General features: G+C 29.7%; 1 protein-coding gene across 1 annotated transcript in view; it reads right to left on the bottom strand.

The window, feature by feature from the left end:
- The window catches only part of LOC6046675 (protein crumbs), a 130,473-nt gene extending 120,369 nt beyond the window's left edge, over positions 1 to 10,104 (bottom strand). Inside the window, 7 exon segments of the mRNA XM_038262144.1 lie at positions 707 to 755; positions 821 to 918; positions 9,164 to 9,244; positions 9,247 to 9,432; positions 9,435 to 9,498; positions 9,592 to 9,657; positions 9,860 to 10,104. Coding sequence (XP_038118072.1) covers positions 707 to 755; positions 821 to 918; positions 9,164 to 9,244; positions 9,247 to 9,432; positions 9,435 to 9,498; positions 9,592 to 9,657; positions 9,860 to 10,003 — 688 coding nt within the window. The 5' untranslated portion in view covers positions 10,004 to 10,104.
- Positions 10,105 to 17,177: the final 7,073 nt, after the last annotated feature.

Here is a 17,177-nt window from a genome sequence, read left to right as displayed (position 1 = left end):
CTATGGAAAAATGCTGTGGCGTATAAAAATACATTGGATCGAACTAGTTTCGAGATGCTGCTAATACTTTTAAGGGAGGGGGAGGTTTTAAGAAACAATTTCACTAATTTATTCAACCTAAACGGAGTGACGTAGTCAAAATTGACTTTGGCGTGCGATTGTATTCGATACTAGGGAAAAATTATGATTATTTTTTCAAACTGCGTAGTTCTAAGATATTTTCAAGTTTTTTTTTGTTTGTGCATGGCCTCTTTGAGGCTCCGCTGAGCTGTTCGTGTGTGTGGGTGTTTGTTTTTGTCCTGGGAGAAAAGGATTCGTGGAGTCCTTTAGTCCCGGGAAGGTTGGTTTAAACGTGTGCTACATGCGCTAAGCCATTTGCTAGATGAGTTGCTTTATTGTTCGTTCCCTTGGTGGCGTCGTTTTCGGCGTTCATGTGCACAATCTCGCTAATGTGGTGCACAATAAGATCAATCGCAACTGGAAAACGAAATTTATGAAGCAAAACTTTTTGTTTTCTTTGTTTGTTTGAGGAAAACAGCGATAGAAAGTAGCGGACAGATAGGTGGAAAGGGTAGAAACAGAGTAGAAATGTTTTTCGTGAACAATAAATCACGATATTTTTAAAAAGGTTTACAATAGAAGGAAAACATTTAAGGTGTAACATATCAAACAAATTGAAATCAACAACACACAACACTACACGTACCTGTGTTATCAGCCCCACGAGGGATAATTACATCAGCGAACTTTTTAGTCTAAAATTAGAAAGATGCAATCAGCAACACAAAATTCGTCGCTTTTCCAATTATATAATACTTACCGGGGAGCAAAATTCCTCGAAGGCCGGTTTCACAAACGTCATGTACGCGTTCAAAACGTGCTCCAGGTCGCGGCCCCGCTCGTTGATGTCTCTGGGCACTGTAACGAAACGACAGGTGAAATTAGATGCTAGATCCATGTCAAATTTATGAAATTTGGTGAAATGCACATAATTTTACATTTTTAATGTTCGCATTCGTTACGTGTTTGGATGTCTACAAATTTGAAGATAATTTGATTTCTGTTTCAAATATACTTAAAAATTGTTATTAGAAACAAATTTTACTTGTTCTTAGTACAAAACTGTCCAATGAATTTGAAAATGCAGCCCATTGATCAATTTAAACTTAAACTGTAGAGTTAGGCATGAAACTTTGAAAGCATATTTTTTTTTTCGTAATTTTAGTTCATCAACTTTTAAAGCTTATCACCTTTTATTTAAAATTACTTCTTGATTTATTTTGAACACTTCTCAAATCTAGTAAGATTTCATACAATATCGTTCGTGTTTTATTTGTATTTTTCCGTGCAAAAAAAAAAATCAAAAGTACTTTTGCAATTCCGTCGTGAAACTACTTACTTTTCCTGTCATTCTTGAATGACGAAATAGCCTACTTTTCTGTACCAAAAATAACAGAATCGAATAGCAACACTTTTCAAAATAAATGCTGAAAAGTTCTACTCAGCACTGAAATGGGTGCTGAAAAGTTGAACTTTTCAGCACTTGTTTCAGTAACACTTTTCAGCACTTGTTTCGAAAAGTAACACTTTTCAACATTTTTTGATTTAAACGATATATTGACAATATACATGAAATTTGACTTAAAATTTTACTCAATGGGTGTTTTTCGGAATTGCAAAAAACGTTGTATGGAACTCGTTGCAAAACTTGATTTTTCAACTCTTCGTATTTATCCAACTCGGTGAACCTCGTTGGATAAATGTACGACTCGTGCTGAAAAATCCTCTTTGCAACTTGTTGCATAAACTACTATTAGTGAAAAGTTGATAAAGTGCACCGTTTCAAGTTATAGTCATATTTAAGTGACTTTTTTGAAAATAGTCGCAGTTTTCATTTTTCAAATAAGTGCACATGTTTGCCAACTTCTGAAAAAAATATTTTTGAAAAGCTGAGAAAATTTTCTATATTTTGCTTTTGAACTTTGTTGATACGATGCTTAGTTGCTGAGATATTGCCATGCAATGGTTTAAAAACAGGAAAATTGATGTTTTCTTAGTCTCACCCAATAACCCACCATTTTCTATCGTCAATATCTCAGCAAAATGGTCTGATAAACAATGTTAAAATATGAATCATTCGTAATTACACTTACATTTCAAAAGGGCCAAACATTCAGTATTACGCCCTTTTAAAATGTTAGTCTTGATTTATAAAATTGAAAGTATCTTTTCGAAGAGATCCAGAAATTTTACGAATGTTTCATATTTTAACATTGTTGTTTGAACCATTAGTTGCTAAGATATCGACGTTAGAAAATGATGGGTTGTTTGGTGAGACTCAGAAAACATCAATTTTCCTGTTTTTAAACCTTTGCATAATATCTCAGCAACTTGCGTCGTATCAACAAAGTTCAAAAAAGCAAAATTTAGAGAATTTTCTAAGCTTTAAAAATATTTTTTCAAGTGGAAAACATGTGCACTAATTTTAAAATTAAAAACTGCGACTATTTTCAAAAAGTCACCTAAATAGTTTTACTTGAAAACGGTGCACTTTATCAAATTTCACTGAGGTACTTTGATTGCAAATTTGATTTTACATCGAAATGAAGTTGAAATTTTGTTGCGACCAATATTTCGTTTTTTTAAATCAGTATTGATTAAAACATTATAACTCAGGCAAATTTTTGCACAACCTGCCAATTTCTGAAAAGTTGGCATTTGATGTCATCTAAAAACATATCAAAAATGAAAAAAATAAAATAAAATAAAAATAGTGTTTTTGCAAATCAAGTTTTAGTGACAAAAGTTAAATGAAAAATCACCAACATTTTTTACCATGTATCATTTTTCAGTGTAGTCCATATCCATACCTACAACTTTGCCGAAGACACCAAATCGATCAAATAATTCCTTCAAAAGATACAGATTTTGAATTTTCATGCATCGTTTTTGTATGGACAGCTGCCGAACTTGTTTGGAAAATTATATGGACAAACTAATGATGCAAAATGGCTTCTTTGGGCATACCGAAGGCACCAAAAAAGTTTCAGTCGGATTAAAAAATACAAAAAAAAAAATCGATTGACCGAAATCTGAGAGAACTGCTCCACTTCTTTCAATTAAATCTTAGAGACAATAAGTTCTAATTTCTATTCTGTAAAAATTTTCAGTCGGACAGTCAGTTGTAAGAGCTTTCTGTAACTTGATTACTACATGAGAAACTTATGCCAATTTATAGATGACAGTTGTAAAATCGAGACCCACAATTCCGCACCACTGCATTGGCCAAATCAGCTTATGCTTTGGAAATGGCTGTATCGAAGAGTTAAAATGTGCATGAAAAAGTCTCTGCCTGTGTGGATCAATCGGACCGCGCACTGGACTCACAATCCAGAGGTCGCTGGTTCGAATCCCGAGGCGGACGCAAAAATTCTAAGTGTAAATATAGGTATTCGGTGCCCTCTCCCCGTGCCACCTTCACTTAGGGACCCGGGAGGCGGAGTCTTGTCGCAAAAGAGAACGATACACACCTGTGGAACCGTTGACGGAACCGCAAGGTTTAAGCCACATTATAAGGTGTTACGTCGATTCCGTTCATGAAAAAAGAAGTTAAATGAGTGATAGAAAAACTATCATTTGATGATTCCTGCTCCATAATATCAGAGGGTGTAGCGACCGTCACTATAGCTTGTGAGTTCTCTTCTTTTCTCGTGCTAGCCAGCAAGAGCATTCACTTTCTATTACTCCTTCTCTTTTCATCGGTAACGCATACTCTCCGAAGATTCTTTTGTTTTCTCAGAAATCCGCAATAAAAGTGTACGAGTGGAGGATTGACAAATTTTGTTCTATAGCGGCTTTTTGGCAACGCTCTGTTCAGGGCGAATGATTGTGAATTCGGGAATAAAAGAGAAAGAGAGAATGTCACACGGAATTGTGTAAACACGAGATAGAGACCGATAATTCTTTTTGCTGAATTTCGTAACGGAAAGAAATGCAGTCGCTGAGAACTGAAAATTTGGTATTTTTACAACTTTGGTTAGAGCAGAAAAAAAATAACGAAACCGTTTTGTTTAACAGATTTTGGTAGATCAGTAGTAAATTTTTCTTGAAATAATTCGTTGGTATTGAACTATAATAAATCTAACAAATCATCTATCACATTGAACACAAAGAAAAATGTGGTAGAGAACTATTTACTGCAATTATATTTGGTCAGTTCGACGCCAAAGAATTATTTCAAGAAAATCAACCGCTGTTGTTCGAAATCAGTTCTAAAATCCCAGCTAAGGTTTCATTTGATTAAGTAAATTTTCAGTCAATTGTAATTCAAGTAGTTTACATAGGATGAACCAAGGGATGAACTGAAACTATGTTTTTTCAGAAGTGTTTTAAAATATGTTTAACTAGTTTGTTTATGCAATTCGCATACAGACATCGAATTAATTCAAAATTGATTTTTTTTAAAGGTGGCCGTTAAGCATTGCCGTAATCAAATAAATGCATTCTGTTAAAATGCTCAAACAAACCACAATAATTAAGTTTTTTTAGAAGAATGTTGACATTATTTGGCAGTATATCCTAAAATCAATAAAATTATAGAATATTTCTGGAGCAACAACAAAAATGGAAGGATAAGCATTTTGACAGCTGGAACTATTTGAAAATTCCAAGACAACAGATAACTTCTTCACAAAACTCGAAGTGTTAAACAAGAGCTGGCCTTTCCAGCTACCTTTTAACGTTGTGTTTTGCGTTAACGTTGCGTTTTGTTTTCTCAGAATTTGCAAAATAGTTGTAGCTGTCAAAATGCTTATGCGATCCATTTAAATGTTGCTCCAGATTTGTATTATAATATGCAATAAAACTAGGTGTAATCAACGTACATAAACAAACAAAACAACAAAATTTACAATATCTTTAAAAAAAATTATAATATTTTTCTTTTAAAAACATCTGAAATTACACTGAAGTTGCGAGACTTCTTGAAAGGGCAGTGTAGATCTTGATATTGTTCATGTTCATGAATTTTGATATTTAAATAAATATAGCTTTGAAGGTCTACTGTTTCGATTTTTATCAATATTTCACGGAAAAGAGTTCTATCCAAAATTTAACAATTCAAATTAGCTGGCTTCAAATTGGTGAAACAGTGATTTTTTTGGTTGAATCAGCTAAAATTACAGCTAAATTTACCAACCTGTGATTGGTGAAATAGCTAACCCTGATTGCTGATTTGCTTTCCAAAACTGACAGCCCAAATCAAAATGACAGGAGAGATTTTATCAAAAATAATGATGTTTCAGCACAATTTTGCGTAATTTTACCAAAAAATTAGCTGGAACCGGCAGCATGGATTTTTTGACAGGTCATCAGTTCGAGACCAAAACAAAGCATCGTCTTGTATCGTGTTCGATCCTGTTTGAGCCGCTCAGTTCACGAAGTTTTTTGATGGTAATGTGTGCTGTTTGAGTGCAAGTGCAAGTGCAAAAGGTGATAGAATGTGTTGTGTGAGTGAATAAATCAAAAGCCTGGAAGGTTTTCTGCGGATCGGCACCTGAAGGTAAGTTTCAGTAGATAAGGTGAGAAGTTTTTGTGTTGAGAGAAAGTGGTTAGAAGTTGAGCCTCTCGTTATTGTTTGGATGATGCGTAGGTAAAAACATGTACTTAACATAAAGTGGGAGCATCCCTAAACCACGTGAACACTTTGGCAGGGGAAAGGGAGGCTGGCGATTGTCCACAGTATACTTTTTTGTATGGACATCTGTCCACCTGGAGGGGCGGCGGGTACAGAATGTCTAGACATAGATTGGCCAATGTTTGACAGCTCCGAAAAATAGGGTGCCTAATGCCTTTTAAGCACATCCATAAATATTGTTAAATATTGTTAGAAATGAAGTTAAATTAAGTTCAATTAAGTTAAATTAAGTGAAATTAAGTTTAATCAATTTAAGGTTACTAAAATTAAGTTACATTTGGTAAAATTTAAATAAAAATGTAGAATTCAGTTAAAATCAGTTAAATTGATAAAATTTAGTTAAAATTAGTTAAATTTAGTTGAAATTAGTAAAATTTCGTTAAAATTGATTAAATTTAGTTTAAATTAGTAAAATAAAGTAAAGTTTAGATAAGTTCAATTAAATTTTGTTGAATTAAGATGAATTTAAAAATAGTTAAATTAAGCAAAATTTAGTTAAATTCAGATACATTCAGTTGAAATTAGTTATTTTTTGTGATTTAGTTGAATTTGCCCAAATTTGGTTAAATTAAGTTGTGTTAAGTTAAATTTAGTAAAATTAAAAAAATTAGCAAAATTAAGTAAAATTAAGCAAAATTAAGTAGAATTAAGCAAAATTAAGTAAAATTAAGCAAAATTAAATAAAATTAAGCATAATTAAGTAAATTATGTAAAATTAAGTAAAATTAAGTAAAATAAAGTAAATTTATGTAAAATTAAGTAAAATAAAGTTAAATTAAGTAAAATTGAGATGAAATTATGTTAAATTCAGTGAATATATATCAAATTAATTTCAATCAAGTTTAATTAAGTAAAATTAAATTAAATCAGTTAAATTGAGCTTAATTAAGTTGAAAATGGTTATATTTAGAAAAATGTAGTTGAATTTAGGTAAATGTAGATGAATATAGGTAAATGTAAGTACATTTATTCAAATGTTATTACATTTGGCAGAATTCAGTTAAATTTAATGTAATTTGGTAGAATTTAGTTAAATTTAAAGTTATTTGGTAAAATTCAGTTAAATTGAGTTTAATTAAGTTAAGTTAACTTTAATTAAGTTAAAATAAGTTTATTTAAGTTAAATTAGGTTAAACTAAAATAAATTAAGTTAAATTCAATTGAATTAAGTTAAATTAAGTTGAATTAAGTTCAATTAAGTTAAATTGAGTTAAATTAAGTTAAATTAAATTAAATTAAGTTAACTTTAATTAAGCTAAAATAAGTTTGATTAAGTTAAATTAAATTAAGTTAAATTTAGTTTCATTAAGTTATATTAAGCTAAATTGAGTTAAATTGAGTTAAATTAAGTTAAATTTAGTAAAATTTAGTTAAATTAAGTTAAATTATGTTGAATTAAGTTAAATTTAGTTAAATTTAACTAAATTAAGATAAATTAAGTTAAGTTAAGTTAAATAAAGTTAAATAAAGTCAAATAAAGTTAAATAAAGTTAAATTAAGCTAAATAAAGTTGAATCAAGTTAAATTAAGTTTAGTTAAGTTTAATTAAGTTAAATTAAGTTAAATTAAGCTATGTTATGTTAAATTAAGTTAAATTAAGTTAAATTAAGTTAAATTAAGTTGAATTAAGTTAATTAAGTTAAATTAAGTTAAATTAAGTTAAATTAGATTAAGTTAAGTTAAATCAAGTTAAGTTAAATTTAGTTAAATTATGTTAAAGTATGTTAAATTAAGTTAAATTTAGTTAAATTAAGTTGGATAAAGTACAGTTATTTTGTTTAAGTGAAAGTAATTTGATGTTATATTTAAACTTTGTTAAATGCAAAACATAGTTTAAATTTAACATGAATTTACTATAATTTAACCAAAATAACTTTTTGTATTTTTTTGTATTTTTGTATTTTTGTATTTTTGTATTTTTGTATTTTTGTATTTTTGTATTACTGTATTTCATTTTTTTTATTTGTCAATAGAATATCGCAACAAAGCCGTACAATTAGGATGATCAACTAAAACATAGTTTAAAAGCCTGGAAACTATTGAAACTTCCAAAAAACTTGCTGGACTACCAAAAAACGTACCAAGAATAGCGGAAAATCATGCTACACCAGCAAAAGTCTTTTTGAAAATAAAAACAACTTTACAGGCAGCAAGGGATTTTTAAAAATGATTTCGAAATTACCAGTTGAAACAGTCGAAAAATTAGCTGGACCTACCGAAAAACGAAGCAAGAACAAAATGAAACGAGCTAAATCAGCCAAAAGGCTGGGTGAATAATGCGTGCTTTGCAGGCAGAAACGGAGGCTTTTGAAAGAAAACTTGTAGAAATAGTGGAAAAATTAGCTATACCAACCAAAACACCTACCAAGAATAGTGGCAAAGTTGGCTAAACTAGCTAAAAAGATGTGTGAAAATACCTGGCTTCGCAGCCATCAATGGAAAATTTTGAGAATGATTCCAAAAAAACTGGTTGAAACAGCCTAAAAACTCGCTGGGCTAACTATAAAACTTCCTAGAATACCATAAAATCTAGCTAAAATAGCTAACAGACCTTCTCAAAACATACAGCTTTTGAGACTGACAGCATTTTTCCAGCTTGCAAATTAGTAAAATTTACTAAAAATTTAGCTAGATTTATCATTTTTAGGACCTGGATCCAGCTGTCAAATCCAGGATTTTTTTTAGGATTTCCAGCTAAAAAAAATCGTGGTTGGAAAAACAACCAATTTTTTTAGGGTTTTTAACCGAAAATTAGTAAGATTCACGATAAACCTTCTTTCCGTGTTGAATACTGTCACTCATTCAGGATCGGCGAATTTTTAAAACTCCTGAAAAACGAACATTGTTTGTAAGTGTTATTGTGTGAACCCAAACACTTCTATTACGGACTTCATAAACCATTACCTCATAATACATTATTTAATACAAGAGCTGCTAGTTTGTACTCTACGTGTTGAAACAGATTATGATTAGCGATAATTCCATGCGTCGAGTGGATTTTGGTGTTTTTAATCGATTAGTTTTCGGCGAAAACATAAACAACACTTTATGCTAGCCAGACTGCCCTGTTGCCTGCAACATAATGAATTTGGCAAAACAATTGATATCATTTTTTCGAACACTCTTGGCCATTGTCTGCTTCTGAATTCTTCTATATTTTTATGCAAAGTACCTTAGAATGTAGAAAATGCTTCGACTTTAGATGACTTGTTTTTTTATTCTCATGCCTTTTTGACGCGTCTGACATCGTCGATTATTTTTATCAAATAAAATATTGATCAACCAAAGGATTCGTGATTTTTAGACAAATCCCACTCGCACAAAAACAGTAAAGTTCTACGCAGTTATCTAAACAGAAAGTTTCGATTCGCGAAATGGAGTGCTAATTGCAGTCCCATTCACAGAGCTGTAAATTCCACCGCTTCACACCAGCCGTTCTAATTGGAACCAGCTGATTTCAACTATTACCTCTTCTCGCCAGCCGCGTGTCCGAGTCCGTGTCCACAAACAGCTTCATGTGGAACAGATCCCGGATCGCGGGGAAGTAAACACGAGGATGCCCTCGAACAGCACCACGTCTGCGGGGTAGATGGTCAACTTCCGGTCCGGGCAGACCGAGTTTGTGCGGTAGTCGTACTCGTTGATCTCGACCTTCTTGCCCTGCAGCACGTCCTGCAGAGTTTTCAGCATCAACTCCTCGTTGAACGCGTCCGGATGGTCAAAGTTGAACTGACCTTCTCGGCGCGGACCTTCTCCGCGGAGGTTAGCTCCCGGTAGAAGCTGTCCTGGCTGATCGAGACGACCTGGATGAGGAGGAAAGATAAGGGTTGAAGATCGTGACACGTAGTCGCCGTCGTAGTTTCAAGCCTTTAGTGAGGTTACGTAAAGGAACTTACTTGTCGCTGCGTGTGGTCCATGTCAGCCTGGCCCAGCTGTTCCATGATCCGTTTGCAGACCGTCGACTGTGAAAGGAAGAGCAGAACATTTCCCATTCGATCAGCACAAAAACAACAACACATTTCGACCAAACAAGCTGTGTATTGATTTGGTGGGCCAAAAATATTTTTGCCGCATACCAAATCAACTTTTTCAAGGACACTTTTGTCGCATCTACCCAGAACAAAATGTAAATAACACCCCCAATCGAACGACGTAAATCGGTACCTTTCCGCTGGCGGTTCCTCCCGCCACTCCGATCAAGAACGGGGTCTTGACGCTGCTGCCGTTTTCGGTTCCGTTGGTCGGTTTCATGGTGCTGGTGCTAGTGCTAGTGCTGGATTGCTGCTGATCAGTGCTGGAATCGCCCATCCAAAGACTAGCGGAACACGCGAAATTAAGGGTTTTTTTTTCTTTTCTCACACACAAGGGAAGAAGAATTTTTTCCTCCCACTGGCACTAGTGGACGAACGTCGAATGAGCTCCGATGTCAAATGTGGTGGTGAAGTTAGCCCTTTTTTGAGTTGTGACGAGTGAGATGCTGGTGAGAAAGGGGGTGGTCATAGAGGAGTGAGCGTTTCTTATTGGAAGTTGGAGTGAAATGTTTCAGCTGATATCAGTGTTGCACTCAGAAGACTCATTTTACTCATGGTTCTATTTAATATGTCGTTTTCTATGGGCGTACCACCGGTTAGTTTAGCTTCGTGAGCGTGAGTTGAAGTGAGGTAATGAAAAGCTCATGAGTTTCATTGAGCTTTTGTAGCAAGTTTTTGCCAATTTATGCTACTTAGGGTGGATTTTCATGGATTTTTCGATGACCGACATCGAAAGCGGCTTTCGATGCTCGTGGTCAAATTTGGTCGAAAACTCATATTTTTCGACCAAGTTAAATGGTAAAATAGTTTAGATTGATTGTTCATGGTAGTACGAACAATAAAAACAAATACTAATTGCCGGAAAGCCCCGAAAATGTGATTTTCCGACTTTTGATTTTCGATGCACGAGCATCGTAAGATGACCGACATCGAAAGCATAGTCACTACCATGCTTTGCTAAAATGTCAGTGCATCGTAGTTCGATGCCTGTCCTGTCAGCCATATTGCTGCCGCGACACCATGGACACAAACCAACCCTGTTAGACTGAAGTCCCGCGGTCGTGCGATTTGAAGCGTTATCTGCTCGAAGTCGATTGAGTCCTGCCATTTTCGAGCGTTTGTCGTGCGTTTTGATGGTTTTGATCGAATGTCAGAGAAGCGACATCTAGTGCGTGCAAAATTCTCAGCAGGCATTGAAAAAAAAAATATGATAGATACGGTTTCCAAGTTTCTCAATCCAGTGAAAAAAAAGTTAATAATCAAAAAAAAGTTAATTATTGTGAAAATTATGTTCCAGATTCAGGAGCATGGCGGGCTTTACCAGACATACAAATGAAAGAGGTACATTCAGATTATGCTTCTTATAACACTTCAGTAAAACAAACCATTATTTCAGATAGAGATGAAACATGCTGGCTTCGGCACATGGGACAATGGCAATGGCAACAATGGCCGCTAAGAACAAACCAAAGATGAGTTCCGAATTCAGCAAGAACACCAAGAAACTCAAAAAACCACCCTTGCAAAAGTGTGAAATACAATTGTTTGTACCTATTACACTCACCCCGTTTGACAAGAATAATAAAAAGTACAAGTTTGCTAATGAATTCTCTTTTATTTGCATCAAAAAAACCCAACCCAAAAATCCGAAACGAGAGCGCACGACAGTGGCAGGACAACCTAAATAACAAAGGCGCCCGAAAACGGCCCATCAAAGTCGATTTTCTCAAACGTCGATTTCGACGAGCGTCGGACAAAGTGTTGCATATACGCACGAAAAGGGCCCGAATTCCGTCGGACAAACCGTCGGAATTCGGGCCGTTTTGTCGAGCCGTCGGACGGTTTTCGGGCCGTTGTCGGCCCCGTCCGTCAGTCAGGGAAATAACGCTGTGAAATATTTCCGTGAATATTTCAAGCAGGCAAGCGTTTCAAGCGTTTTGTGGCAAACACATGAGATTTTTCCGATGCCAAAATGGCAACAATGGAATCGGCTGATGTTGATGTCGACAAAGTTTTGAAAAGTGGCGATAGGCTACCTCAAATTATTTTAAAGTGGGTTTTTACGTTTTCAAATAACAAGAAAGAATTTTGATTTTATTTCACAGCATGAAATGTATGTCATTCAAGGAAAATGTTGATTGCCACCTATGATACGAGTGTTTCCCATAAACATAGAACATTTTTAAACAGTACGCTAGATCAAAGTGTGTACGGTTTACCATGCACGGAAAGTTGAAAACATGGAAAAAATAGATTTTTTTTCATATTTATTTTTATGGAATAAATATTTGATAATTGCATCATAGTTCTGGCTGAAGGTTAGAAGAGTGGGAGAAATTAAGAAGAAAAGCAAGTAAAGAAGAAATAAAGAAATAAAGTAATAAAGAAGTAAAGAAATAAAGAAATAAAGAAAAGAAAGAAATAAAGAAATAAAGAAATAAAGAAATAAAGAAATAAAATAATAAAGAAATAAAGAAATAAAGAAATAACAAAATAAAGAAATAAAGAAATAAAGAAATAAAGAAATAAAGAAATAAAAAAATAAAGAAATAAAGAAATAAAGAAATAAAGAAATAAAGAAATAAAGAAATTAAGAAATTAAGAAATTAAGAAATTAAGAAATTAAGAAAATAAGAAATTAAGAAATAAAGAAATAAAGAAATAAAGAAATAAAGAAATAAAGAAATAAAGAAATAAAGAAATAAAGAAATAAAGAAATAAAGAAATAAAGAAATAAAGAAATAAAGAAATAAAGAAATAAAGAAATAAAAAAATAAAGAAATAAAGAAATAAAGAAATAAAAATAAAGAAATAAAGAAATAAAGAAATAAAGAAATAAAAATAAAGAAATAAAGAAATAAAGAAATAAAGAAATAAAGAAATAAAGAAATAAAGAAATAAAGAAATAAAGAAATAAAAAATAAAGAAATAAAGAAATGAAATAAAGAAATAAAAAGAAAGAAATAAAGAAATAAAGAAATTAAGAAATTATGAAATTAAGAAATTAAGAAATTAAAAAATTAAGAAATTAAGAAATAAAGAAATAAAGAAATTAAGAAATTAAGAAATTAAGAAATTAAAAAAATCAGAAATTCAGAAATTCAGAAATTCAGAAATTCAGAAATTCAGAAATTCAGAAATTCAGAAATTCTGAAATTCTGAAATTCTGAAATTCTGAAATTCTGAAATTCTGAAATTCTGAAATTCTGAAATTCTGAAATTCTGAAATTCTGAAATTAAAAAATTCCGAAATTAAGAAAGAATTTCAGAATTTCTCAAGTTCTGAATTTCTTAATTTCATATTTTCAGAATTTCTTAATTTCATAATTTAAGAATTCAGAATTTCAGAATTTCAGTATTTTAGTATTTCAGAATTTCAGGATTTCTGAATTTCTGAATTTCTGAATTTCTGAATTTCTGAATTTCTGAATTTCTGAATTTCTGAATTTCTGAATTTCTGAATTTCTGAATTTCTGAATTTCTGAATTTCTGAATTTCTGAATTTCTGAATTTCTGAATTTCAATTTCTGAATTTCTGAATTTCTGAATTTCTGAATTTCTGATTGTCTGAATTTCTAAATTTCTGAATTTCTGAATGTCTGAATCTAAATTTCTGAATTTCTGATTTCTGAATTTCTGAATTTCTGAATTTCTGAATTTCTGAATTTCTGAATTTCTGAATTTCTGAATTTCTGAATTTCTGAATTTCTGAATTTCTGAATTTCTGAATTTCTGAATTTCTGAATTTCAGAAATTCAGAATTTCATAATTTCATAATTTCATAATTTCATAATTTCATAATTTCATAATTTCATAATTTCATAATTTCATAATTTCATAATTTCATAATTTCATAATTTCATAATTTCATAATTTCATAATTTCATAATTTCATAATTTCATAATTTCATAATTTCATAATTTCATAATTTCATAATTTCATAATTTCATAATTTCATAATTTCATAATTTCATAATTTCATAATTTCATAATTTCATAATTTCATAATTTCATAATTTCATAATTTCATAATTTCATAATTTCATAATTTCATAATTTCATAATTTCATAATTTCATAATTTCATAATTTCATAATTTCATAATTTCATAATTTCATAATTTCATAATTTCATAATTTCATAATTTCATAATTTCATAATTTCATAATTTCATAATTTCATAATTTCATAATTTCATAATTTCATAATTTCATAATTTCATAATTTCATAATTTCATAATTTCATAATTTCATAATTTCATAATTTCATAATTTCATAATTTCATAATTTCATAATTTCATAATTTCATAATTTCATAATTTCATAATTTCATAATTTCATAATTTCATAATTTCATAATTTCATAATTTCATAATTTCATGATTTCATAATTTCATAATTTCATAATTTCATAATTTCAGAATTTCAAATTACTGAATTTCATAATTTCAGAATTTCAGAATTTCAGAATTTCAGAATTTCAGAATTTCAGAATTTCAGAATTTCAGAATTTCAGAATTTCAGAATTTCAGAATTTCAGAATTTCAGAATTTCAGAATTTCAGAATTTCAGAATTTCAGAATTTCAGAATTTCAGAATTTCAGAATTTCAGAATTTCAGAATTTCAGAATTTCAGAATTTCAGAATTTCAGAATTTCAGAATTTCAGAATTTCAGAATTTCAGAATTTCAGAATTTCAGAATTTCAGAATTTCAGAATTTCAGAATTTCAGAATTTCAGAATTTCAGAATTTCAGAATTTCTGAATTTCTGAATTTCAGAATTTCAGAATTTCAGAATTTCAGAATTTCAGAATTTCAGAATTTCTGAATTTCTGAATTTCTGAATTTCTGAATTTCTGAATTTCTGAATTTCTGAATTTCTGAATTTCTGAATTTTAAATTTCTGAATTTCTGAATTTCAGAATTTCTGAATTTCTGAATGTTTTCTGAATTTCTGAATTTCTGAATTTCTGAATTTCTGAATTTCTGAATTTCTGAATTTCTGAATTTTTGAATTTCTGAATTTCTGAATTTCTGAATTTCTGAATTTCTGAATTTCTGAATTTCTGAATTTCTGAATTTCTGAATTTCTGAATGTCTGAATTTCAGAATTTCAGAATTTCAGAATTTCAGAATTTCAGAATTTCTGAATTTTCGAATTTTCGAATTTCCGAATTTCCGAATTGCCGAATTTCTGAATTTCTGAATTTCTGAATTTCTGAATTTCTGAATTTCTGAATTTCTGAATTTCTGAATTTCTGAATTTCTGAATTTCAGAATTTCATAATTTCATAATTTCATAATTTCATAATTTCATAATTTCATAATTTCATAATTTCATAATTTCATAATTTCATAATTTCATAATTTCATAATTTCATAATTTCATAATTTCATAATTTCATAATTTCATAATTTCATAATTTCATAATTTCATAATTTCATAATTTCATAATTTCATAATTTCATAATTTCATAATTTCATAATTTCATAATTTCATAATTTCATAATTTCATAATTTCATAATTTCATAATTTCATAATTTCATAATTTCATAATTTCATAATTTCATAATTTCATAATTTCATAATTTATAATTTCATAATTTCATAATTTCATAATTTCATAATTTCATAATTTCATAATTTCATAATTTCATAATTTCATAATTTCAGAATTTCAGAATTTCAGAATTTCAGAATTTCAGAATTTCAGAATTTCAGAATTTCAGTTTCAGAATTTCAGAATTTCAGAATTTCAGAATTTCAGAATTTCAGAATTTCAGAATTTCAGAATTTCAGAATTTCAGAATTTCAGAATTTCAGAATTTCAGAATTTCAGAATTTCAGAATTTCAGAATTTCAGAATTTCAGAATTTCAGAATTTCAGAATTTCAGAATTTCAGAATTTCAGAATTTCAGAATTTCAGAATTTCAGAATTTCAGAATTTCAGAATTTCAGAATTTCAGAATTTCAGAATTTCAGAATTTCAGAATTTCAGAATTTCAGAATTTCAGAATTTCAGAATTTCAGAATTTCAGAATTTCAGAATTTCTGAATTTCTGAATTTCTGAATTCTGAATTTCTGAATTTCTGAATTTCAGAATTTCTGAATTTCTGAATTTCTGAATTTCTGAATTTCTGAATTTCTGAATTTCTGAATTTCTGAATTTCTGAATTTCTGAATTTCTGAATTTCTGAATTTCTAAATTTCTGAATTTCTGAATTTCTGAATTTCTGAATTTCTGAATTTCTGAATTTCTGAATTTCTAAATTTCTGAATTTCTGAATGTCTGAATTTCTAAATTTCTGAATTTCTGAATTTCTGAATTTCTGAATTTCTGAATTTCTGAATTTCTGAATTTCAGAATTTCTGAATTTCTGAATTTCTGAATTTTTGAATTTCAGAATTTCTGAATTTCTGAATTTCTGAATTTCTGAATTTCAGAATTTCTGAATTTCTGAATTTCAGAAATTCAGAATTTCATAATTTCATAATTTCATAATTTCATAATTTCATAATTTCATAATTTCATAATTTCATAATTTCATGATTTCATAATTTCATAATTTCATAATTTCATAATTTCATAATTTCATAATTTCATAATTTCATAATTTCATAATTTCATAATTTCACTTAATTTCATAATTTCATAATTTCATAATTTCATAATTTCATAATTTCATAATTTCATAATTTCATAATTTCATAATTTCATAATTTCATAATTTCTAATTTCATAATTTCATAATTTCATAATTTCACAATTTCATAATTTCAGAATTTCATAATTTCATAATTTCAGCAATTTCAGAATTTCAGAATTTCATTATTTCATAATTTCAGAATTTCATAATTTCATAATTTCAGAATAATTTCATAATTTCAGAATTTCAGAATTTCATAATTTCATGAATTTCATAATTTCTAATTTCATAATTTCATGATTTCATAATTTCATTTCATTTCAGAATTTCATTATTTCAGAATTTCAGAATTTCTGAATTTCAGAATTTCAATTTCAGAATTTCAGAATTTCAAATTTCAGAATTTCAGAATTTCAGAATTTCAGAATTTCAGAATTTCAGAATTTCAGAATTTCAGAATTTCAGAATTTCAGAATTTCTGAATTTCAGAATTTCAGAATTTCAGAATTTCAAATTTCAGAATTTCAGAATTTCAAATTTCAGAATTTCAGAATTTCAGAATTTCAGAATTTCAGAATTTCAGAATTTCAGAATTTCAAATTTCAAATTTCAGAATTTCAGAATTTCAAATTTCAAATTTCAGAATTTCAATTTCTGAATTTCTGAATTTCTCAAATTCAGAATTTCAGAATTTCTGAATTTCAGAATTTCAAATTTCAGAATTTCAAATTTCAAATTTCAAATTTCAGAATTTCAGAATTTCAGAATTTCAATTTCAAATTTCAGAATTTCAGAA

The sequence above is a fragment of the Culex quinquefasciatus genome, chromosome 3 (assembly GCF_015732765.1).
Source record: "Culex quinquefasciatus strain JHB chromosome 3, VPISU_Cqui_1.0_pri_paternal, whole genome shotgun sequence".
NCBI classification, from domain to species: Eukaryota; Metazoa; Arthropoda; class Insecta; order Diptera; family Culicidae; genus Culex; species Culex quinquefasciatus.
This window is presented reverse-complemented; position numbering and strand designations above follow the sequence as displayed.